General features: G+C 38.2%; 1 protein-coding gene across 4 annotated transcripts in view; it reads right to left on the reverse strand.

Moving 5' to 3' along the window:
* BCAS3 (BCAS3 microtubule associated cell migration factor) overlaps positions 1-27,021 on the reverse strand; it is a 363,502-nt gene that overhangs the window by 323,752 nt on the left and 12,729 nt on the right. For all 4 annotated transcript variants that reach the window (XM_080629980.1, XM_080629979.1, XM_080629982.1 and 1 more), the window contains 2 exons: positions 22,098-22,179; positions 12,942-13,014 (listed from right to left, as the gene is read on the reverse strand). In XM_080629980.1, coding sequence (XP_080486106.1) covers positions 12,942-13,014; positions 22,098-22,179 — 155 coding nt within the window. The remainder of the gene's footprint in view (positions 1-12,941; positions 13,015-22,097; positions 22,180-27,021) is intronic.

Raw genomic sequence — 27,021 nt, forward strand, 5'->3', positions numbered from 1 at the left:
ACACAGGGAAAGATCCCGTTATTGAGAGAGCTGACAGTTCTGCATTAAATAAAGGAACATCAAAACATTAATTTCAATGTAAAAAAACAGCCGACTAAAGGGCAACGCGGATCACCATCTCCTCTCCAGTTCTGCACACTGCCATCACCTGGAACTCTGGGTGAACATTCAGGTGCTGCTACAATGAGGCTCCTCTCAATCACATACCACAGTTCATATGACAGATAAACCCCGGCTGAATAGAGAATGGAAAGTTGTTTCCACTCTTGAGGCTGTATGGGGGAAAGTCTGAAAAGACAAGTTTTTTCTGACAATCCTGGAATAGACATTGGAACTGATGGAGGTCACAGATTTTTTCAATTCTGAGTACTTTCGACAATCATGATGCCCACTTTTGCTCAATTAGATCAGAAGCTCCTTTGCTTCCTATCTGTAGTTGAGGGTCAGAAAGTCTGTGTGGTACATCAACAAGAAGAGGAAAATTTATGACTAGGTTTTATCCACATATTGGTGTTATCATAATACATACTACAAGATCAGCACCACCAGTTCAAAGAGAGAAGTCAAAGGGAAGGGGAATCCTTACAAATATTAAAATGCTCAGCAACCTCCAAATGACTCTTCAGTTTTGGCAGCAGATGGCTCTTCCCACATTCTGCATCACCAGCGGTACCCAACATGTTTCTACTATTGTGTTTTCTGCCTATAACAGCATTACTCACTCTTGTCAGCAGAAGAGACTTTTAGATGTATTTTGTTGGGTTTTATTTCTAAATACATGAAGCTAAATAAAGCCACACAACAACCAACATCCCACCTTTATGTACTGCAGCATGCTGTATTACATTGCTTCGTTGGATGGCTTGTGGCATGTGTGTCACTGAAGTGTAAAATATAGCACAAGCTGGCTTTTCAGCTGTGGCATGCTTTTGCAGAGAGACTGGAGTGTGACACACTTTCCACTTCACTGAGACATACCACATGTTACAAAACATAGCTGTCCCATCATATTTCCAGTTAGTTAATACAGGAAGATTAGCGGCATCTCGAGAGATTTGTTTATCTACAAGGCTTACTTGACCAGAGCTATCACTGAGCAAAAGTACATCTGGAGCTCCACTTTTCAGATCAGAATCATTGTTTCTGGTATATTCTGGGCTAGATTTTGTTCTTGCGCGTAACCAGCCAGTCCTTTTATGCAAAAGTTACAAACCTGCACTGACTGTCTTCAATCATTTCTGTACATCTTGGAGAGCATGAGCAAAGATTAACCCGCCAGTAGAATGCAACTGCGTTTGTTAGACTTACATCAAAGATGAACATTTCTATGATTAGCTCATCAAGCTTACAGTCTGGTAGATGTGTTTCTTCCAAAAATACAGAATGGAATTAATTGGAAGTTGTCCTTCCCACCGAAGCAGAATTTATCACTGAAATAAATGCATGTCATTTATGTTGCAACAAATGCCACATCCATCTTCAAGATCATACAAGAGGGACCAAAATCAAAACTGTAGGGAGTTTTTGTATATCAAGAGACACAGCCACATGTCACAGCTTAACAGAAAAACATCAGATATCTGGGAGCGTGATGCTGAGAGCAAACTGATGCTGAAGTATCTCAGCTCCAGCCAAATTTCACCAAGCACCTGCAGAACCCAGAGAACCTTCAGCTACCCCTAGGTGTTATAAACTGCCAAGAGACATAAAACTCCGTATCAACACCACAGGGTTTTTTTTATTGTGAGGCATTTTTTATTGACAGTACTGTCTGATCAATGCCGTATCATAAGATGGCACAGTTAATTTAGCCAGCAGTTGGTTACTACAGCATAGGTATACTAATTGCATGTATTTAAGGCATTATTTGTTACATTTAACAAAGAATCCTACCAAAAGCTAAAAACAATCTGGGAATCACCAGAACTCATTCTTCTGAAGTGCACTACAAAGCTTTTTGGAAAACACAGACCAAATCTTTGCTTGGCTGTTGTGTCGTGCTCCTCCGCAATCTGTCAATGTGAAAGGGCTCAACTTGTGTGTGACTGAAGACTCAAGATTTAAAAGATGTCTTTACCTGCAATTGTTAACATGGCCAAAGTATTATGAAGGACCAACTATTTTATCCTGTTGATTCTTGTAACAAAATTCTTTACATTTCAGGTTGGGTTTTTTTCTTTCTTTTTTGTGTTTTACCTTATGACTCATGGCTCTGACAGGCCTATTGGCATCTTCTCATCTCGCATGTAAGCACCGCCAACAAAGCCAAGTTAAGCAAGCAGCTCCACACCCACCTGCCTCGCCATCCCAACTCCCATGCAAAACCACTTTTTGGATCCAACATTAAACACAAAACCTTGTACCAACCTGTTTTATCTCCAATAGGTTTGCTGCTGGTGTCATCAACAACATAAGCAGAAGCTAAGGGGATTGTGCAGCACTTCATCACCTCTGTATTAAGTAGCCTCTGCCTCAAACTGCATGACAGCAATCATTGTAAGACATCTTTCAGTTGCTTATGAGTCTACAAAACCTTAATTGTTTATATGCAAGTATATGGCTCAAATTACAACTTCTGAGAAGCTTGAAAACAATCCTGTTTCCAAGAGAGAATTAGAGACTTTTAGAGTGCATATGCCTGAAGTTGAGTGAGATAAGCTTAGATCTTATGGCTAAAGCACTTGAAAAGTGCTGTAAACAACAAAGCCTCTATGAAGTTCTGGTCACATCAGGCAGGCCAAAATTTTCACAAATGCCTATTAATTATATGTTCTTATTTCTTCCCTGATTTACTTTATGACTTGACATTGCAGACCACGTTCTGCAGACGTGCAGAATCCTCACTGTAACTGAACTCACTGAAAGCTGGTTTGGACTTAGGGAATAGTACTTGAAAAGAATGACTCTGAAGGAGAAGCTCCATAAATAGCAAAACAGCCTGCTCTTCTTGAAACCAGCTTTAAGGTTGAGCTCCTATATAAATTGCTTAACATCAAAAAAAGAGTTAGCTTACGTTACAGCCTTTCTCTTAGTGAAGCCACTGATACAGCCACTTCCTTTACTGGACCACTTTTCATTAAGTTTGGTTATAGTTAAATGCTATTATTATCAGCTATAAGGCTGTATTTCCAGGAGGAATTACAATTGCTAAGGAAAGGCACACAGAAATACTGCAATCTCCCCAAAGGGTCACGTAACACAGCAGATGCTGAAACAGGAGATACTGTCCTTCAAACTGTGCAGGCAAAATTTATGAAAACATTGAGTGCTACTTTATTAAGGCCTCATGTGGAACACGGGGTAATTATACCGAACAAATACTCCATTAATAACTTAAATCACAATTAACTGCAAAAACAAGTTAGCAAGCACCCAAAAATGTGGTAAGTGGCCTCCTCTGGTGATATTCCGAATATATTATTAGTTAGAATTCAAAGAAAGAAGGGATTAAGCAAGCTCTTTTTTTGAGACCATACCTTACACTTTTTCACCAAGGAACCTTCTAAAGATCCATTTTGAAGCACTCAAGAAAAATTCACAGCAGTATGAATTTTAAGTTATTTGTAAATTTAAAATTTTAAACCTACCAGAATATATTCATTCTGCTTCAAAAAACAGATCAGAACTAAAGAAAAATAATATCAGATTTTTTTAATAGATTCCACTTATTCTGTTTTTATTGCCTTTTTCCATACTTCAGAGATTTAAAAGAATCTAATCCAAACACGACTGCTTCAGCTCAGCAAACTCCCTTGATGTTTCCTCTGTGTATTATCGAAGGAAAGAAAGAAAAGGACAAGAAGGATTTCACAGAGACCACTGTAAGAGAGAAAATGGCATTTAGTAACAGATGCAAAGTTCAAATACTGTCAAGTTGTAGTGGATTACTCAAGTGGCAGCAATTGTGTAACAATACAGATACAAGGGCTGTAAGTTAATGCAATTTGCAATTAGCTGCTCAAACTAGGAGCGTGAAGTGACAGCCATTGTTCAGGAAAAAACATTAAATAGCATATTTGAATTGTTTGAGAACTCAGTGTCTGATGATGTTCATATCCTCAGAAAAAGAGAACAAGTTCAGTCATCCTGAAATTTCTGCCTATTTTGCAATGTACTTTAAATCCTTCTTTACAGTCCATAACATCGAACTAACCCTAGAACATTTAAGGAAAGAAAATATAATCCTCAACTGTTCTCTGGGTCTTTGTCACATTGATTTATAACAGCTATTCCTAAGACAGACAAAAACACCCAGATGCGAACAATTACTCTATTTTTGTAGGCAACAAGTGAGGTGGGTGGTAACTGAGAAATCTCAAAAAATCCTGTCACAATATTCCGCTTTTTCTTAAGTAACCCTCATCACACAACAAACGCTTGCCACATCAGAGACTTTCCAGGGCCTGAAGGGCCACTTTGATTCCAGACCGCTGCAGGCATTAGTGGGGACGTAATTAGGGTAAAAAGTTCAACCACAGTTCCATGTCTAGAGTGCTGCCAGAAATAAATTTCCTCTCATTCACTGGTTTCTACTGTACCCTCCCTGAGAAACATATTGAAAACACATTTATCTTTGTAGAGTTTGTTCCTCTTCTAATTAACTTTATAGCGTTTACAGTATTTAATAATTTAAAGTGGAATTTAAAGTGGCCCTGGAACCAGCAGCTCTCCCTGTAATGGCGCTGTGCATTATCTTTTCCCTGTAGTGCTTCTTCTGACAAGTTACTCAAGGAAGGTATGTGCCCCAGCTGGTTTTATCTAGCTGTGCATTTAGCAAACGGCTACTTCCATCTCCTCCCCGTATCATTACACGCACGGGGGCTGGAACTGCAGTAAAATGAAACTATGCCTCAGCTCGGAAATCTGCTCTCCCAAACCTCCACGCTATCCCAAGGATCGTTTAGAAAAAGTTTATCTTTTTACAGCATAATAAATCAAAGCTTTAGAAGGTCAAAATTACCCATAGTTCTCACCAACTGGTCAAAGTTTGACCCCAAATACCCATTTTCTTTCTTCCAGTTCTGATCCAAGATTAACAGTTTATTATAGTTCAGAGGTTATTTTTTACTATAGTTCACTCAGACAAACATTTGGGATATCAGAACAACACCAGATCTTTCCTACCCTTGTATTCACAAATGGAAGCACTACTTTATGGCATTCTCATTCTAATCCGTGAGAAAAATTCACAGAATTACCAGAAAAAAATACTTCAATATTGCAAAAGTAGTTAAAGTACATTAATATAATTATAGAAATGTTATAAGAAAAAAACCAGGGTTCTGAAGAGCTCTAAGATGAAGAGCGTTGCTATCTTTAGCACATAACAATCAAATCAAACATCACTAAAAGGAATTCAAACTACTTTATTCAGGGGTTGCGTCTCTCAAGATCTTAACACCTACCACACAACCTGTTGAGACTAAACGTATTTGTCCTACAATAACCAGTGAGGACGATGTTTCTCGTCTGCTAGAAGGGAAGGAAATTTCGCAAAGCAGTCGATAGGACAGCACACTTTGCAGTTAATGATGCTTTACATGTTTTTCCAACAGTAAGAGCCTTGGGGGCTCAACCCCTCAGAGGTAACAGAAATAAGAGAGCTTTACTCAGAAGGTCCTCCTGGACTTTTTAGGGCACAACCAATCACACTAAGTTTGCTCTCTGGAAATTTAAACTTACACAGCTTTGATGGTCTTCAGAAAACAAGGCTGGGCAGAAACAAAAAATGAATTTTGCACAGTCTTCAATAAAGGACCACAAAAATTTAACAGATTTCATTAAATCTACTTCATGGTGCGCAATACAATTGGAAATCATAACCATCACCCAACGCATTTTGATGTGTGATCTATAAAAAACCACACAGTAGTTTCTCTTGACTGGATACACCCTTTACACACTCAATTGCAAGATTCAGGCTCTGGCATAGGCAGGTGAGTCCACGGCACAACCGCTGCATTTGCAATGGCATTACAGTAAAAATATTCCAGGGAGAGTTACTCAGAGCAGTGTGAGAACTGTGAACAAGAACTTCATTCATCATAGCTGATTTCCTTCTCTTGGGTGATCCTTCCAGAAAGCTTTGCTGTCTGTCTTTGACAAATCATTTCACAGCTAGCTAATTTTAAACATTAAAAGCCACAGACACTTCGAACTAGACACTGCATTTTAGCATTAACCAGTTACTTTGTCAGATAAGGAACGGGGTCATGTCATTCTAAAATCTGAATGTGAGAAAATACTAACACTTTAATGGAGTCGTTTCTATTCTTACCCATGTAAAGCTGCTTTCTACCTAAACCTTAATGCTCCCACAAACACATTCCTGAGTTAAACTTGTGTTAAGGTTGGTAGGTTTTAATCTACAGTAGCCATGTTAATAAAGCACGCTTCCTGAAAATGTGCTGCCAATTGATTTGCCTTGTAAACTGATCAGCAGGGGAAAAAAATGCTGGCGAGCCGAAGTTACACATTTTGTTTGCTCCAACTACTCCTCCTCCTTTAATTTGCCCTTATTTCCTTTCTCCTCCCATGATTAAAAAAGATTACCTCTTGCTTCTCATGCCCTTAAATGACCTCCATCCAATTCTTCAAGTCATCCAAAATTTTCCATCACTTGACATCATTAAATTAATATGCCTTTCTAAAAATACATGCTAGAAACCTCACACATGCACCAGGCTGGCTGCATCGGTTACTGATTGAGATCCTTTGCTCTCCATAATGTAGAAGGTTGAAAAACCTGCTGGCCTCAAGCTTTTTAATCTTCTATAACTGATCTTTCAATTAGCTAAACTCATATAGTTACCTGATTATCATACATGCCTACATAGGATTTTGGCATAAATTCCTAATCTCTTACGCATCTATATTTGGCTATTTGAAGAAAGGACAAGTGCACCAAAGTGGCAAATATTTTTTGTAAGGATGGCTTAGAGAGCTGGGTTGCATCTTCAAGACTCTTTTTTCCCCCATCTCCTGCTGAATGATTCATTAACAAGATTAAATAATGCTCTCCAGTAATGTGGTTGTTGGGACAAATCACTTACAGGATCTCCACCTTCTTTGTTTTGCTCTGTTAAAAAAGGGATGGGCAACAGCATAAAGCATTATAGCAAGCGAGGGAGACCACAGCTCATGGTTAAGGAGCTTTAGCAGCAAAGCCAGCCTAACAAATTTCATCCTCTGTGCTCATTCCCGCCTTCCTGCTACAACGGCATGCATCCCCAGTTGCACCTTGTAATTTTGCATGCAACTGTTTGCAAGCCAGGTGACTGGAATAATCCGTATCATTCAAAAATAAACCGGGAGCATCATTTTTTACTTGGATTATTTCTGTCCCCTCCTTTACCGTATGGTTCTACAACCAGCTGAAGTAACACAGCCCAGCGATGCAGAAAGTGGCAGTGCAGGGGCAGCAGTACAAGCACATGAGGTGAGTAGGAATTTTAAGTTGTCTTTGCTGCTAGTCACTGAATCACAGCACAAAAGCCTCTCCTGCTGTAAGCCCACAGCTGTACTGATACAATCCTTTAGCTAGACCAGTATGCTCTTCATTACAAGAATTCTGTCCCCTATGTACAGTAAACTGCACAGCTAATAAAGGAAAGAAAAAAAATCTCTGGAGTAGAAACAAAGTTTGGTAACTCACAATTAAGAATGATGGGGTAAACACTTGAGTCATCAGAACACTTGGCATCTGAGGAAAGGTAAATAGTAGGGTTTAAAGTCTTTAAAATGTTCTGTGCTCAGGAGAGGTGGTTTCATGTGTAAGACACTGCCATCACTCATCTTGGTCTTCCCTGCACCTACGCATGCTTCCCCCCTGCCACCTCCTGGCGTGGTCACTTCTATTTTGTCAGCTTTCTCGTTACCTATGTTGCCTACCAAAAGGCAGGTTTGCAATCACGCTCAAAACCATGATTCCTTTCTTAATAATCTAAAATAAACCAAAATTATACTGGTCAATTTCCCCTTAAACTTCTCCACTAGCTAAAACGAAGCATTTACTTAAATTTAAGATAACTATATGTTTATATTTGAGCAGAACAAAAAGTATGTCAAATCTAATTTGGACCTCTCTAAGTATACTCAGAGGTGTTCTATAGATCCAATGTGTTCCTATGGTATCAACAACCCACATGGGAAACACAGGAATATGTACTTGGTCTTATCTAGTTATCTTCAAACTGAGTAGCTCCAAACAGGACACATTGACTGGTTCTGCCAGGCAGTTCTGTGGGCAACCCTATACTATTTTTGAGTGGAGGGAATGGGGGAGAAATTCTGTTCAGTTTAGAGATTACTGATCTCGATGCTTCACCACCTAGAAAATTAATTAATACATAGCAAGCCCCATCAATTCATTTTGTGAGTGTATAAAGCTCTACCTTACTACCACGAGCAAAGCAAGATGCCTCTACCAAACTCCACAGAAACTAAATTTATGCAGATGTTCTTTCCTTTTTGGTTTTCCTTTAATTTGCAAATCTTGTAATCTAAGACTGAAGTTGACTGAACCAACATCTAAACCGGCACAGTGGTATCAGCCAAAAAACACAATCTGTTTCCCATTTATGTGTCAAAACTGCATCCTTCTGGGGGCTGCGTAAACTATTGTTTTGAAAAGATTATACAGCGAATCACAGAACAGTTTGGGTTAGAAAGCGACCTTTAGAGCTCATCTAGTCCAACCCCCCTACTAAGCATTTCTGGCATTTTACTAGATGGAAAATCTGACTTTTAAAATACAAAAATGTGTTTACCAAAAGTTAGTCAGAACCTCAGATACAAGGCAGAAGTAGACATCTTCCCTGTAAAGATACTCCTTGTGGGGATCACAAGGATTGAGATCAGTGGCAAATCTCCCCCTACAGAATTTTTACATAAAGCAAGTGCCAGAAATTACAAGTGCAAAGTTTAACATTTTAGACACAGGAGAATTAATTTTCTAGAGCAGGTTCTCAACCATGACAATAACAAAGAAGCCAAGATTTAAACTTAACCAATATTAAAATAATGTTAAGACCTTAACAGTGATATTCAAAGGAACTGAAGTTTTATCAGCATATATCAGTGACTACTGTATTAGCTTACATTACAGAGGAGATGCAATCCAAAGTTACCAAAGTTACCCAAAGTCAAATTCTAAGTTACTACATTGTTAAATCTGTTGCAGACATACTAAAAATTAACAAGATATTTTTACTCCTGTCAAAAAATCTGTAATTCAGTAAAACATTAGGGGATATCCTGGGTAAACTGTTGTATTTCTAAATTACCAAGGAGATCTTTCACTGTGGAAGTAACAGTGAAGAAAAATTCAGGAATGAAACATAAACCTAAACACTGATTTTAGGCAAAGATTAGTTTGCATAAAGTACTTTTAGACCCTTCTTTGTTTCATAATGAAGGAAAGAAGTGTAAGAATATTATCACAGATAAAATTATTTATTAATTTGTTTCCATTAAAACACATTGCACATTAGAAAGTGAAAAATACTGAAGTTATTTAACATAAATGATATTTTAAGCTATCGATTCATAACTACTTGAGAATTTTTGGATTCCAGATTGGCAAATGTTCTATGTTCAAAGGATATCTTTCTATCCTGTTTCCCTCATTATAGTCTATTTGCTTTACAGCTAAAGGAAAAGAGAAGAATTTCCTGATGGTAACCACTAATGCAGACTGGTGGTCAGAACCAGGAAATCCCGGCTCCTAACTTGAACGTGTCAGTATCTCATTGATATAGACCTAAAAGATAAAACACTATTAAATGACAGCACAGTGGATTTAGTTAAAAACTCTACGCTATCAGATTTACATTATTTAATGGTTTAGCACCTGTAGCACCTAAAATTTGCTTGTGAAATTTTCATGCATGCTGAATTCAAATTTCTCAAAGATTTCTGTACATTTGAATATATGTGCACGAGTCCATAAAATCACAAAACATTATCACAACATCTGTAAGTACAATCACTCATCTATCACGCAGGACTGTGTACCCAAGGTATTAACAGCTCTAACAGCTAGGTTTTCTTATGGTCAAAAATGTGATCATTTACAGCAATTCCTAAACTCTAATGAAGATTTAACAACCTGCTGATGTTTTATAAGTCAGGTGTAAAATGTGTTTATTCTTCACCTTCCATCCAAAAAATGAACAACTTCAAAGCACTTTCTAGAAGAGCTACTGAAAATGGATTCAGCATAAATAACTGCCAGGAAAAACAATTTCAATTATTGTCTCCAGATACAGCACGGTCCAGAATTATTCTTCAACAGTAAGCCATGGGGCCAGCCACCAAATCTTCCAAATATGAACCATTTATTAGTAACAGACAACAACAGAAGCTTATTTGGAAATGTCCAAATTATCAGGGTTGTTCCAGGAGCAAGTGTGAGCAGAGCAACCAGAAGTCAGAAATTGTGAAGAATTACTAGGGAATGTAACCAAATGATGACGGAGGCTGAAGAATCCAAACTTCTCTTTCCTAAAATCATTCTCCTTTGTGAACGATCCTGACACATACTAGATAATAACCTGGGTGAAATCTGATTGGGGAAAAGCCAGAGGACTATGGAAGTAGCAGAAACACTTCAGGAGGTCACATCTTTCACCTGGTGTCCTAATGAGGTTAGGGAAAGAGCAGGGGGGGCTGTGCTGGTGGTACTGGTTTCTTGTGAGACAATATATTTCAAAGATAAGGACACTGGCCCTATTGTCATAATCATGTCCAATCTCATTTAGTTTATATTAAAGAAAGACAATGTAGTTTAATGCATCAGTGTAATGGACTGTGCCTTGGAAGACTTGGATTCCACTTTCAGATTTGCTTTGAGTCTAAAGTAGCCTTTGAGAAAATCATTCAGTCTTTTAGACACACAGTTTACCTTTCTGTTTAACAAGAAATATTTTAGCATCAGTACTACATGATTTCACTCATTATTTCACCTGCCATTTCAGTAGACAGAATAGGCCTCCTATTTCTCACACATTTTCAGTAGTGTGCTGACAGCTTCAGGGTTTCATGCCATAGCCAGCATGATCTCCAAAGTCGGTGAGCAGACGGCTGTAGTGAACATATCAACTGCTTTGGAATACATGCTCTAGAGTAATGTAGTATTTTCTTTAGATACATGATTAAACAAGGTGTTTCATCTGTTTACAAGCATTAAGATACACAGGAAAAGACGTTAAACACAAAACCTCAAGTTAAGAGCAGAACTAAAATTGCAGTTCAGGTTCTGAGGCCATTTGTAACACAGCTATTTTAGTGGTCTACACAAATTCTGCTTTATGCATAACAACCATTACATAAATGTAATCAAATGATCTACGAATGTAACAAAAAAACCCAAGTGTAATGCTTAAGCCAATATAAAAGGAGTGCGACTCCAGATGAGGGCAAACTATCAATAAACTCTTCACTTGAAAGCTACTGACAAAACAGGTAATTTGCAAGGACTCCTTCAAAAGTCATTTGCAATGAACAGTAAATGTAGAAAAATGTTGCAGTATTTTCTGTTGAATATTTACCACCATGAGCAAACTTGTTCTTTATTAAATGGGTACATGAGAGCCTGGAACACAGTCACCTTTGTTTTGAATGATGTGCTAGCCTTCTGGTCGCAGTGGAAAGCCTGATTAAAATCTTCTATTTGCAGATATTTAGCTACTCATAAATAGTTACACAAATCACTTTGAAAACACACAAGCATTTTTCTGTAGAGAAGCAGAAAGTACCAATAATCCGAATTATTTTCATTAACTGAGTAATAGGGCAACAGTGAAAACAATGATCCTTATAGTTTGTTCATTTCTCAGATATCTCAGCTTCTAAAGCAAGAGTATGAAGGGAAGCAGTTTTTTCCACCCAACATATCCTTTACGTATGTAAATACACTGCATTAAGGCAGAAACTCCTACAAAAGCAATATTTGCATCTCCAGTTATACGCACTCTTATTTAGAAAAAGTTATTCATGAGATTACATTCACTTACAGGGCAGGGGAAAAGGAGAACAGTCACACCATAAACAGCTTTGCAAGTTGTAAACACATCAATAGAAAGACATGCCACTCCTCTGCCTACACGGGGTTTGTTTTAAACATTTAAGGCAGGTAACATTAATATTCTAGTTTAACACAGTACTAATACATACAGGGAAATGTACAGAGACCTCGTAGTCTCCTTCCACACCCAGAGGGATTAAATTCTTAACTCAAAAAGGTGCGGCACGGAGCTAGTCTTACAACTGTACGAAGATTTACTTCAACTGTTCAGCCTTTGGATCGCTGTGCAGAGGATTACCCTCGAAAAGCAAATATTTTCCTGTAGGTATAGATATAAATCCTCTGCACTGCTTTTATCAACATATCAAACATCAAAATCTTAAGGCCGTCTTTTGTAAGGAAAGCAATACAACAATGCTGTCCAGAGAGCACACGACCAGACTGTTAACTTATTCTTCCAACTCAAAGAAGTAGATTTAACATGCATTTTGCTAATAAACAATGAATGGCTGCAACAACGAACTTGCTTGGTGCTTGTAATTCACAACTGCTGCTTGAAAGCATCTTTTAGCTACTTTTTAAGACACAGAGATTGCTTGAGACACTTCTCAATAATAATTCTGACCAGGATTAATATCTGAAAAAGCTACTCATACAATTAGGATTACATTGAGACAAAATAAACTTAAAACACCTCTTCACTGTTTTATATCAAGAGTCTCTACTTTTTACTCCTTTTGAAATGTTTAAGTCATAGGCAAATGTGTGCTGACACGCTGAAAAAAGTTTCAAAGCACTTCACAGTGTTACCCCATGAGCAAAACAGGAACAGAGCTTTAAAGATGTAATCTACTGGAGTTTTCCAGATGACATTACAATTGATACATAAGACTTTCTTCACGAAACACATCCTTACCCACAAGATCCAATGCTTTTGCACACACCAAGTAGAGGCCGCTTCTCAGAGAAATTATCACATTTCTGAGCACCTAATAAGAGGAAACAAAGAAAAAGCAAATCACTATGTTCAGTTTGTGTTACCTTTCAAAGTGCAGGTGTGCATGCTGTGGAGGCCTAATATTTTGGAAGGATATTGAATACATAATACAAAACTAACAGCCTGTACAAGATTAGTGATACAAATATAAATAACAGGCAGAGTCAAGAACAGCGGAAGAACTGTTCTTGAAAGAAATGGCAATGAGTAACAAAATAAGTAGCAAAATCTTGCTAGGATTTGGGGGTTATTTTCCTCCTCCCTTCAGTTGGGGTTAAGGGTTCTGGAACTCTGACAGGTAATTCCTGCTCACTTCTCATTGTCTTTACGAAGCTGCCTGTAATGAGACTGTCACCAACTCTGGTGACACATACTGGTTTCCAATTTCTTCTACTGAGGTGTAAGTGGAGTGGAAGAGTGTTAACCATAAAAGCGCAGCGTAAGCGCAGCCACACTCTGGAGCACCTGGCAAGCTGGCTGCCAGCGTTTGCTCAAAGCACACCCATGCTTACAGGCCATGCCCTGGCCTAAGGAAATACCAGATTCAACTCAAAAAGAGTCCTCAGCAAGTTCTGCCACCAAGCGATTTAAGCCTTTAAGAAAGCAATTTCCAGCGAGACAAAGGCTATGCCTGCAGTTCACTCAAAGCGAAAGCAAAGCGCAGCTCTAACGCTAACTCCCATCTACTTTTCAGGTCAGCTTCACCAGGTAACACCAGCACAGCCCCGCAGCAGAGTTTGGCACGGGCTTGTCCCTTGCTCTAATCGAGAGGCTGGGACAGTTCTGCCTGCCATGGACCTGTGCACACCGCCACCGGAGTTGGCAATGAAAACCAGCTCTCTGCCTTCCCAAACTGCAGTCACACCTTTAGCCAGAGGCATCAGACTGTTAAATATACCACGCTTCTTAAAATGGGGGGTTCAAGGTTTTGAAAACTTTGTGTTATTGCTACCTAACAGAAATAAAACTGAGTACAAAAAATAATCTCTCTTCTACACATGAATAATATTTTACTGAATTCCAGGGTATGCTTCTACCCAGCTTAAACAACAGATTAACAACCACCACCACCACTACTCATTTTCCTTCAGCCTTTTCTATTTTTCCTTTCAACCTTTGCCTTTTTAATTATCTATCTATAGGTATTCATGTGTATGGTGAAAAATGGAATTGTACTTTTTTCTCCTCCATTATACACCAAACCCTTTGATCTGTAAAGAATAATAGTGATACAGTGTGTTCAAAATTCAATTCACAAATAGGGGTGTACGGCACTAAATCAATTCCTCCGAAAGGCACAACAATTAACAATATACATTTTCACATAACAGACCCTGTTAATTATTAATAACTCCGGTACTTGCAATTAATTTGTAACAAAAACTGTTCAGTGCTCTCATCTGTACAAGGAGAAGTCTTCCCTCCTACACATTTGGGTATTTATAAAGTCGAACGGGTCCCATCAATAACTTCACCATCAACAATAGCTTTACAAGTAACCTAAACCAGCCAAATGTATTTTCCTTCTATTCCTATTATTTCAAGGTCTTTTATGAGTCACACCTGTACTGTATGTACTGACCTGTGAATTGATAAATGAAACATATAGTTTTCTTAAGAACCTGGCAACCGATTTGTTTTGTACAGATGAACTCCATTTGTTTCTGTTCACTTAGCTAGTCCCTCAGCATAAAGGGTGAAATGCTGACTACCAGGAGTTCTGCCACTGATTTAAGTGGAGCCAGGATTATACCTTAAGTATTTAACAACACGTTATTTTGGTGGGTTTTTTTTAACCAGGATACATTAGAGACATGATTTCATATATTTCTTTATGCTCTAGTTCCAAGTTTAACAACAGGGAAGGGGGAACAAGGGGAAGGAAGGTGGTGGAGAGTACAGGGGAAACAACCGCACAAAAGGAATGCCTGTTTTTAATACCTACAATGGAGATTTGCAAAATTTGTACAAGAGGTGCTTAAACTTCTGATTTCTGATTTAAATGAGGCCCTCATTTAAAAAAATCCATTTTCTACTTCAAATACATACTCTCAGAATGTAAATATTAATGCCGTAGAAAAGAATCATTATTTTGAGGACTCCGCGGGGCATTAAATCAGGTTAATAGCAGCCCCATTCATGCGATTGCAAAAAGCAACATGTGTTGATCTCTGCAATGCTTAATGGAGCCCGCAACCCTTTCTAGTTCTGCGGTGGGGTTTAATCTCCCAGGTTATGGTGGATTAATTTTCATTTGTAAGATTGTGTTTATTTGCATGTGGGATGCAGTGACACTGCACACACCTGGCTCCACGCACAGTGTTTAACAGAGGGCAGCGGGATGATTGAAATGAAAAACAGCCAGCTAAATCCCTCCAATACAAAAAGTATTGAAATCCTGTTGCAAAGTCTTTTTCCTAAACTCCTTTTATTCTAAATCTTTTTAATTCTGTCATATAACACTACAGCATTTACAAAAAGCTGAAAATCCTGACAAATCACACAATTAAAGTAATGAAAACTGCCCTTCCTGCCAACAAGGCACCGCCTTATCTACAGCTCCATTTAGCTAAATGATACATGCCCTTTAACAAAAACCAACAAAACAACTAACTTCAGTTAAAATGCTTAAAACTGAAAAAAAAAAAAATCTGTGGCTAAATGAAATTTCATACAAATCAACATGTAGAACGTTATGGAGTCAAAAGGTTATCCACACATAAGCTCAAAGCAGCTTATGTACTGTACTTCTGATCAAACTGTGAATAGCTATCTCTTGGGCCTCCCTAAGGCCTCTCAATAATGCCAATAATAGTAACAGAGCAGGAGCAGCACACCTTTCTGAAGAGCAGAAATGAAACCCCAGTGATTTCCACAGGAACTCAAGAATTACTCCAAACTACACAAAGTCCCCTCACTTCCCTTGGGTAAGGAATGCACTGTCTACATGTTAAATTCTGACCTATTTAGCAATAGTGTACATGCACAATGGAGTATATCTGTCTGCTACGTAATTCCACCGATCAAGTTTCATCACAGCAGTAACAGTGCATCTCCTGTTCAACTAAACTCTTATTTCTGTTACTTCAAATTGTGTTGCATTTGTGGTCCTGCCCCACAACAGGGCAGTAGCCATCCAGTACCTGGAAATACATCAGGCCACATGGCTGGCATTCCCTATGTACCGTTTCCACTCCCTATTTTGTTACCTTTTTTGGCGGGGTGGGGAATCTTTCTTAACATTTCCTCATCGCCACGATTTTGTTTCTGCTTTTTACTGAACACAAATGCAAAAAGCCTATGTGCTATTTGAAACAGATGCAAAGAGGCTCAAGTCAGTCCTAATAATGTGTGAATTCTCCTCAGCTTCAGGGTAGCATCTCTAAATGCTCTTTTTTCCTGCACAGATAAGCTCTAACTGCATTACTCAATATCACATCTGACCAATGATGCTGCCACTGCTGTCCTCATCCCAGAACTTCAGGTGCTCCTTCGGGATTAATGTTCTAGACCATGAACATCATATGATTCCATCTCCTTTCACTCCCAGCATCACCCAGACGTGTTAAGTTTCAAAGTCCCTCTCTGGTACCTGCATCCTCATGCCCGTTTCTCACATCCTCCAAAAGTTACCACCCTAGAATTCGCTTCAATTCCAGCTGATTTTCATATCTAGTGCTTTCTCAGCCCACCCCACCCTCCCATTTCTGAGATAAGACAGCAACGTTGCAGGAAGCAACGGTGGGAGAACTTAGTCTGGGCACTTCTATCAGACACATAGCTATGAATGTGTATAGAAAGTTGGTCTTTCTTCTGCACAGCACCATAGTTTTATTCCCTAACTATGTAGTTTCTATATGAAAAAGAATTACAAGATCACCTTGAAACACTTACTAGAGATCCATGTTTCTAGAGTCACATTTAATTGAAGACAGCTAGAAACAGTTCATTTTTATTGAATTTTGTATGAAATAAAAAAAAAAAACACCTTAATAGATGTATCAGTCTAACATGGTGAAAGTTTAAGGTGCATTGGTCTAAAGCACTGATGTGGTGTGGCCAGAACTGCAACGGTGGCATACAGGTCAGTCCACACATCTTCAAAGAAATGAATACTTTTAAATGTCATGCTCCAAAATTCTTCCCTGTATCATCTACAAAAGGCTTTCTTGCTATGCTTGAGAATTCCATTCTGTAATTTCTATAATCCATATGCATTAACATTCATTATACCACAACAACCCACATAACCTTACAAAATACCCAACTGAAGTGCACACCTGCACGACCCACTTACACCAATCCAAACCAAGCTACCAACTGCTACTGCTTGTTCAGCTTGTAGGGCTAGTTCTTCTGCTACACATACTATGCAATTATTTTGGCCTTCAGGGACTTCAAACCACTAAAGCCACCCAAGTGGCTGAATATATACAAAACACACATCTGCCTTCCTTTAGAAAGTAACCTAAATATTATAGTTCTTTTAAGTATACCTGCACATAAAGCTAAGTCAGCTTTTGAGGTTCCAGTTTTATTTTACCAACATCAGAGATGTAAGCGGAGGAGTACAGAGATAAATCTGCTGCAAAATTTAAACTTTCAACAGTTTTAGATTTTCAAGTGCAAAACTTCTGTGTCCCAAATAATTTTAGCTTTTTATATTAATTCTAGTTTTCAGCCTTTCATCCATAAGGTTTCTCTGGGTCTCTGTAGTTTTAAACATAGTACCTCTGATTTCTTTCCTTTATTTCCTTTCTTATTTGCTTTTTTTTCTCCACATCAGTCAATTTGACTAAGCAGGCAAATTCATTGAGAGATGCAGGACTATTATATCATCTCTTCTGCAAGCAGCATAATCTAGAAAATGGCCATAAATTAATTATGTTCACTGGAGGAATTTATTTTCATAATGCTGAGACATGGAAATAAGTTTTACAGACAATGACTGATCTAAACTTCAACACACAAGCCTGTCATCATGTCCCCTTTAACCATGAATTACCACACACAATGCTATTCCTGCAGCCATTCCTAGCTCCTTGATCGACTTTTAAACTACGCAAGCCTGCCTTAATAAATGCGATAGCACAAGGCAGAAAGCAGGTATTTGGCCAGGGTTTTGTAAAATGACCCGGGATAAGTAATGACAAATGGGAGGCTGCATACTGACTCATTTCAGAAAGAGCAATACTGTGATTTTGTAGGCAACAGAACAGCAAAGCTAACTGAAGTAAATGTATTGTTTCCTTAGCACTGATTCCAGAAGCGTATCTGCAAGACACCTCAAAATGAAGTCAAAACACAACAGATTTTTAAAGATAGAAGAGCCCTGAACTTTTTTTGTTAGTGACTTCACAGGCCAAAGAACACACAAGTACTACAGAAAAACCAACTAAGCAGTATTTTGAATGTTTCCATAAATATCACAGAAATGTTAATCAAGAGAAAACACCCAAGAGAAGTAGGCATATCCAAGACAGGACACTTCATCCTATACAGAACTCGGGATCATTTCAATTCTACAAGTTTGCATTCACACAGCCGGAAAAATGGGAAAACATTGTCTTGAGGGAGTGGTGAAAAACTAGAAAACAGGTGGAACAAAGAATATGAGTAATTAGGTTAGAACGGCTAAGTAGAGTTATTAGGTATTGTGGGAGATGAAGGTCTATACACAGAACTTTAGTAGTGAGGACATCACAAATCTGAATCATATAAAATGGAGGAGGGAGTTAATCCACCCTGATTTTTGCTTGGTCTCCCATTATCACTAACTACAATAATGTTACCAACCCTGGTTTCCTCTTCACAGGGAACAGTAGCTAAATTTAACTGGCAGAGTTCCAGCTTTGTTTTTTATCTACCAGTTTATATTTTCTCCTTTCTAATAACCACAATGTCCTCATTTGTCTTCAAAGACAACTCTATATGCTTGTTTTGCCTGAAGAGACAGTAAAATCCAGAGCCCAGCAAACCAAGCACCTGTACACATCTAAATCAGTACTAAACACAAGTATAGCATACTGATCTGAAAGTGAAGAACTGAGCAAGTTAAAGCTGTGCCAAGCAACCAGCTCAGCAGATAATGCAGCATGTGGCGCGCAAAGTGACAGGCTTTAGTACTCTTATTTCTAAGATGGACAGTGTCCAGAGATGTTCCCATATTCTTTATCTTCTCTCATAAGCTCAGAACTTGGTCACAGTGTAAAACCTTCAGTCTCCAAAAAGGCCATTTATATTGCAAGCTGTAGTAAATAATCTAAGCCGTACCTACCACCAAATGCAACAGTAACTCTGTTGAGAACTCTGTCCAGAGAAAAGAGTTAATGTCTACATTTTTCAGTGTTATTTACAGAAATCTCTCCATTCTTTCTGGACATCTTATCCAGGCTGCAGACCAACCGTGCCACGGACACACAGACATCAAAGTGCTGCAGTGCTGGGCCAGGTCAGGTCTTGCCTGGTTTGCTAGCTCAGACAAAACCCTGCCCGAACATTGCAGTACAGCTGCCAGGTCAGAACAGTTCCAGGAGCCATTTCACTGCTCTAGCATGGCACAGAGCCTGAACTAATAAACCTCACCAGATTCGAGCTGGCAGTGTGCAAGGCCAGCTCCCGATACCGCACCACATCCCTGCTACTAGCGCCACTTATAACCTGCTAAATCAGATTTGAGAAGGTCTCCCTTGCAATAAGCCTGCATGAAATAAGCCTGTATGAAGTAACTCTTTCGAAACAATGCTTTATTATGCTATGAAGCACATGATGCAGCAGAGGATCTAACATCAAAGGACTGCAGCATTTTAACAAAATAGTTGACAAACTATTAAGTTCTGCTACTGCAAAGTCACCAAGTTAAAACCATGAGCTTTCCTTTCACACCTGGGAATGAGCTTGTTATCACAAACTAAGATCTAGATACAGGAACGTGCCAAATCCATCCACCAAGAGAGTCCTATTTTCAATAATTCCCTTTTTACAGCTTTACAGTAAAATAGTGTTTGAGCCTACTGATGGTAATCAGCTTCTCCTTTACAAATTCCTTTTATTTTGTTCAGAATCATTAAAGCTCATGTGTTAGTTATCTAAGGCCTCTTATTACAGCCTGACTTTTATCTGATTCCAGATACTGGTCAATGATACAGTCATGTACTTTTAATCAAAGATTTATTTAAAGCAAGCCATGTAAAAAGAGATCAAAACATGTTTTTAAAAGGTTTGGCTTAATTTAATATGAGCTAATTTGAATAGTTTTCTAATGTAACAACTATCATTGTCAGATGCTAAATATACGCAATTTAGAAACAGACAGTAACTGCTTCAAGGAGCTCAAAAGCAGTGTAACTTACTAGACTGAAAAATCAGAAGGCACTATTTTACTATCAGAAAGAAATCAGAACTTATAGGTTCTTCGATTAATTTACTTCATTTTCATTTCTATATACACTTTCTCCCTTTTTCTCTTTGAGAGGGGAAGAGGCATAGACATCCATTACTTAATGACACACATAATAGCAAAAAATCCCATAGCTCATCAGGAATTATGCCGTGTTCCCATAAACAGAATAAAAGGCACAATATGCTTGTGAAGTACTTCGCTTTAAGTTATTTCAACCTATGACAGAGTTAGAGAACCCCATATACTCATACTTCTTCTATTCCTCTGCATAGGAAATTATTGAGGCAATATAAAAAGTGTCATTTAATCTTTAGCTTTCTGCATTTACTTTCTTTCAAACACTTTGTATTATTACAATTTACTACGTTACTCCTAATTTAAACAATGAAATTTTAGGGTGTAGTTTTTCAGTTCACTAAGCAATTCATAATCTACTACTAAAGTTTGGAATCCAGCATAATATCAAAAAGCCTCAGTCATACATTTCAATCACAAAGTAAAACATGGCAACCAATTTAAAGTGGAAATGCTACTTGCAGCTGTACAGAAGAGCTTGCCCACTTGAAGTTACAGGGAACGTAGATAAGGTAAATGTTGCTGAAACCAAAAAGCAGCCAGGACACCAACAGATCTTAAGCCTTTAAGGAGTCTACAATTTGTGTTTAAATTGAACAGTGTCATTTTTCTAAGGGATTTGCCTGTTTATGCATAGTTGCTTACACTTTGCGGCAAGCTCTTCCAGGGGTTAGCTCAGAACCTCTGAAACAATCCAGTTCAAAAACTAAGCAGCTTCCCTTAGAACTTGATAAAACTGTATTGAAGAGAGGAGGTACCCATCAGAATGCAAGGGATCGTGATAGAAGTTCAACCACTAAAAAGGTCAAACTGTTTGAATGAAGTTTACATGAGTTAAGCAAAAGTTTTACATAAACTAGATGCTAGAACCACCTCAAGCCCCAGTTTACTGGAGCAGGAAAGCAGCCTTTTTTACAAACCCTTAGCGCAACTGCTAAACTTAATGCATGCACGAGCAGACTACTGAGATCGTTTCACAGTTTAGAAAATACTTGGCATTTTCTCCATAATTAAAACATCAAAATAACCAGAAAAGGACATTTTCTCCTTGTACAAACTGCATTACTCGGATCAACTCCTTCTTGAATTGTTTTACACACATTGTTTCAGCTCCTGAAAGCATAACAAAGACACCTAAAGGATTTAAGGGCATCACATTATGAATAGACTTTATAACACACTATAACAGGAGATTTGAATAGATGTTAATAATTTCTAGATCTGCTGCTATCACTCACCAGCTTGCTATTAAAAAAAGTAATTTCAATGTTATTTTATAGCAATAAAATATTGATAATATTTTCAAATACAAGCATTAACATCTGTGGACTGATCTCTGAGCACAGATACACCTAGATATCCTCTAAACTACAAAGGAAGCAGCATTAAAGCTAAAATGTGAAGATGAAAGAGGAGAAAGCACTGGATTACAGAGTAGGAGAAAAAAAGAAGTAACTAATACTTGTAAAAAGCTATTATGAAGGTGACAATTTAAAAATTAATGGGAAAATCTACACATCAGGTTATAGCAACAATTTGGACAAAGATCTATACAAAAAAGATACACTTAATTAAAAACCATATAAATCTGTACTTACTGATTTGGGGAGCTGGTAAGATCCGTGCAGCTCGAACTGGACCATGGCGAACAGAAAAGAGTTCTTGCGCTTCACCACTGATCTGCAAAACACATGCACTGTGAACATACAGTGTAAAAAATATATATATACACCTATAAATATACACAAATATATATACTTAGTATGTAAGCAAGTAGGTAGAAAGACATTACACGACAGGTAAGTAACAAAATAAGTTGGCTTTCTAACCAACCATCCACAATTTCTATAAATGAGAATATATATTACAGGCCTTGGATTTCAACACAATCACAGCACCGAAGATGCCTGCCTCTAACAACACACGCCACAGACTGTGTGAATGAGATTCTACCACTGTCTACTCTTAATGACTACATGTTTTAGAAGAAACGACTTGAAGTTGACTGCTGAGTAAAATTCACAAGAATTCAAGGATTCCGAAAGACAAGCATTTATTCTGCATAGCACATGATCCTAAGAAAAACGCAAACTAATCAATGATCAGGAGTGGCAAACATTGGTGGCAAAGATGAGTGAATTTGATACAGTGGTACATTCCCTATTCTCTAGGTGTAAAAATTATGTTTAAAAATGGGGGCAGGGAGGGTTACACTAATTAGGTTTGTCACTAACGGCAGCCCTGAAAAGATTAAACCAAAAGTTAAGAAGAATTTCCAGACTTCCTGTAAATGGTCAGTCAGAATACATTTTCATAACTGCCTGGTAATGGATCCGATATGGAATGTCAAACTTGGAAAACAGCAAACATTATGAAGATAATTTCCAAATAAGTAACAACTTAAAACAGATGTAATGAGACTCAGATCATAGCCAAAATGTTGGCACAAAGTTTTGCCAAACAAGCAGTTTACAGTATCAGAAGAGAACACAATTTGGAATAAGGTTCTTATGAATCAATAAACTAAATGCAAGTTAACTTTTTCAAGCGTCATTTTATGGTTGCTCCCATTTCTTTCTGCACTTCAGCTGACATGCTCAAAACATTAAAATCCTACTACTGTTTGACCAAAATAACCTTAAGTGTAGTGCTTCTGACTCTTAACTTACTTCCAGTCTTAATCCAAGCCTCCCTATTTACTATCACTGCTTTAGATAACATGGGCAGAATGAAACATATCCCACTGAAGCACAAGTCTTTCATAGGATTACTCTGAAAACACTTTACTACAGAGGTAGCCCATCCTTCTGTACACTGTAAGCAAACACAGGATGTAGTAAACTACGATTTTCCAACTCCGCCTGGAATAACATTCAAACTACACAAATGTAGGGAAACAACATTGTTAGGCATTCTAGAGTTGCTGACAGCTAGCAGTTCCACACCGGTATGAGCCATGATTACTGTTAATGATGTGCTCAGAATTATTCCTGACAGACAACATTTTCAAACCATAATCAATATGAGAATTAATCCCTAAGTCTGCCCTGCTCGTAGTTTATTAGGTGGATATTCCGATCACAGCAGATTCTCCTCTTACAGCTAGAAGCATCATCGGAACATACAACATTGTAGTACTTCAGCTTTTGCAAAGCAATTTTCATTCTCCCTCAGGGACAGCCAGAGGCCTCTGTTCTGAAGAGCTTGCTGACCAGATTCTACCCCAGACAAAAGAACGATGATCAGGAATCAACTCAGTAAAGGTTTGCTGATTGTAACTGATGGTGCATTTGGAGTGCAGTGTGCAAAAAAAAAAACCCACATGGGCAAAAACACCTGCATGCAGAAAAGACAGCTTGGAAGAAAGTAGAGCACAGCTAAGCAGAAAATGAAAGAAATTAGAGACACAAACAAAGAGATGAAAAAAGATTAAGGCAGCAGCATGTTTTCTATCCATCAAAGCACACCAGTTCTATGAAAAACGAATGGAGGAAAAATGGAGAAGAAATAAAAGTATAAGGCTTTGGAACTATTGTTATTGGCAATTAAATAATTTTTCCCCCAAATCATGAAAATGCTGCTTCACATGTGTACACACCTCAAGGGCTATGAAGGAAAACAAGAGGGAAAAGAACTAGCATAACAAAAGTATGGAAGAAGTGATTCCCATAAAATAATCCAACCCAATTCAGTCACCGCCTTCTACTTTTTAACTATGCCAGCACGTCAGCTCTAACTCCCATTTACTTCCAATAAAGTTATAGTCCCAAACCTAAGGTACACTAAGAAGTCCAAACCTTCTTAACTCACTTTCTGCTATTAAATATACTGAACTCCAGAAAGCACATTTATTTAGCCTGTGATGCCAAGACCTGGTAAAGCTTCAAGTTGAGATTTTCAAAGGAAAGCCTAAAACATACAAATCCAGATGACATTTATTGGTACTCCAACACCTAACATGAAAATCCCAGCCCAGCTCTTTTCATGCATTAAATGCTCTACTTTTTAATAATTATAATTAATTATTTGAAAGGTAATTATTTTATCATTTTATACTGGGGGGAAAGTATAGAAAGAAACGTTAAATGGACTAACCGAAGCCAGAGGACCTAACGGTGACAAAGATTATAGGTGGCCAGCTCTGGTTTTGAGACCACTGTAATGTTCAATACTGAAGTGTAAGAGGTCCTTTCCTCTCAGTCTCTGTAGGATTCTTTTTTTTCCAGGAAAGGGGAACCTTTATAGAACTAAGAAATAAGCAAGAAAAGATTCAGATAACGTCAGCCATCTGCAGAGCTCAGTTATTTCGCAGTTGCTGGTTCCTGGGAGACAAAAAAGAGCTAATCTTAAAACATAACCCCACTGTAGATTTTGTAATGAAACTACAAGATGCCACCCAACCATTAAGAGAAACAGGAAATCACAGAAGGCATTGGATATTGTTGTATGCCATGAATAAATAACAGCTTGGTTGTTCCTCTGGTTTGCTTGGCATTGAAAAAATGCGTATGTGCTTTAGAGTTCAAGATTTTCTTTGACTTAGAATTAACTTTTTTTAAAACACTGGAAACTTCTGCTATTTGCAGTCTTATAAAATTCTGAATTAACTGTGGTTAATGCTAATGCCCTTCATTTATCAATATACAACATAAAACTTTATTGCCATTGCTGAGGCCACATGTATCAATTTTGACTGCAAGCACCATCTTCAGAGTAGAAAGATTATATAGCCTGATCTTTCTGCCAGTTCAAGCCTTATCTCACTCCTGAGACAGCGAACATAGAGAGCCAATCTCTTCTGTGAATGGGACACTTATTCCACTAGGAACTAAACTGGGACAAGGAACTACATGTAAGAGAAGCCCAGCCCCACCGCTAACTGGCTAACAACTTTGTCACTGCCAGCTTGGGTGAGATGTGGGCTGGCAAGTAGAAGGAAAAGGCTCCACATCCCATTACCAGTCCCCTGAGCTACACAGTCTCATAAGCATAGACAAAATATAAATAGACTTCATGAATTGAAAACAGAGCTCTAAATTCTTCAAAAAGCACCTGTGAAGAAACTAGGCTGTGGCTGCCATTTTGGATTTGATCCAGGGAAGTAGCAAGTCCCCGTGGCAGCTTTCAAAGCTCTTAGAAGATTTTCTTTCCCGTTTCAAAAGCCAAGAATATTTCCAAACAGGTTTCAAGAATTGAATATTAAGCTATAAAAGCAGCTTCAGGTACTCGTTCTATGAAAGAGTGAATCCAAAATGACGGCTCCAAGCTAGTCTGATAGAACATTTCAGCTTTCCCAGCGCCTCGTATCAAACCACAAGCCCCAGACCTACATGGAAGGCTGCAAGCAAAGAACACGCCGATTCAGAAACCCAGCCCCCAATGAAGTCCTCATCCCTCTCTTCCAATAGTGACAGATTGAAAACGAAGAAGAGCTCTCTCCTCTGCTTAGATGACTTGAGCTACTGCTTAAAATACGACAGAGCAGAAATCTGGAGCGCTGGTTAATTTTTGATGACAGAGCTTTATTGTTTGGAGCATACCAGTTTGCACCCACAAAAAATAACGAACAAAGGCAGTTTTGTTCACACTAAGGATAACTAATAGTTTCCAACCATAGAAAATGGTTTTCACATGGGGGAAAAAAAAAGATAGAACTCAAACATACACCAAATTGAAGCAAAATTGAGCTCAAAACTCAATGCTTGAACTCCCATGCAGCTGTATGAATGGAAACTGCTTTTATATTAGAAAGCTGTCACAGAGCACTGGGAAGACATCAGGAGGTAGGTTGTCATAATATCCTGATTTAGGTTTTAAATATGATATAGATATCATGATATGATGTTATGATAATAAGCAACTGACAGATCCTGCCACAAAGTACTGTGTGATATAATCGTATTGGGTTAAAGACTACTACCAGTCTCTTGCTACTAAGAGAAGGCAGGACTGTAAGTAAAGGGGCAGATTTTATCACTTTAGTTCAGAAATTCTAACGGTCTCCTTTTTCATTAAAAACCAACTCTAATTGTCTAGAGATTACAAGAATATAAATGCTAAAAGAATGTTCCAGTCCACTTTAGTGACTGAATCAAGTATGAAACTGCACCTAGCACTTAAAATTATGACAACGCTAAGTGAATTTAAAAATCACTGACAGCTTAGAAATGGTTTTGGTTACAGTTTCCTCAACATTCTCACTCTGCCATACATTTAGAGTTTTAGCATGACCAGGCTGCAGGCTCCCTATAAAATTCTAATTTGAGGGACAGTTCTGCATTGCTTTTAATCATTTCTACACAAAGACAAGAATGACACAGAGAATGCTGGAAGGAGGTAGAATACAGGTACTAACACCCTTCATGAGCTTTGACCCCATCCAAGGAGAGCTACATGAAATGCTGTTTGGACTCTTCTGACATGTCTCACCACAGCCTTTTGCAGAGTGTGGCACATGCTTTTTTTGCAACTGGTGTAGGGTATGATATAAGTAAAATTAATAAATAAATACAACAAGCTTCC

This window comes from Psittacula echo (genome assembly GCF_963264785.1).
Source record: "Psittacula echo genome assembly, chromosome: 15".
Classification (NCBI taxonomy): Eukaryota; Metazoa; Chordata; class Aves; order Psittaciformes; family Psittacidae; genus Psittacula; species Psittacula echo.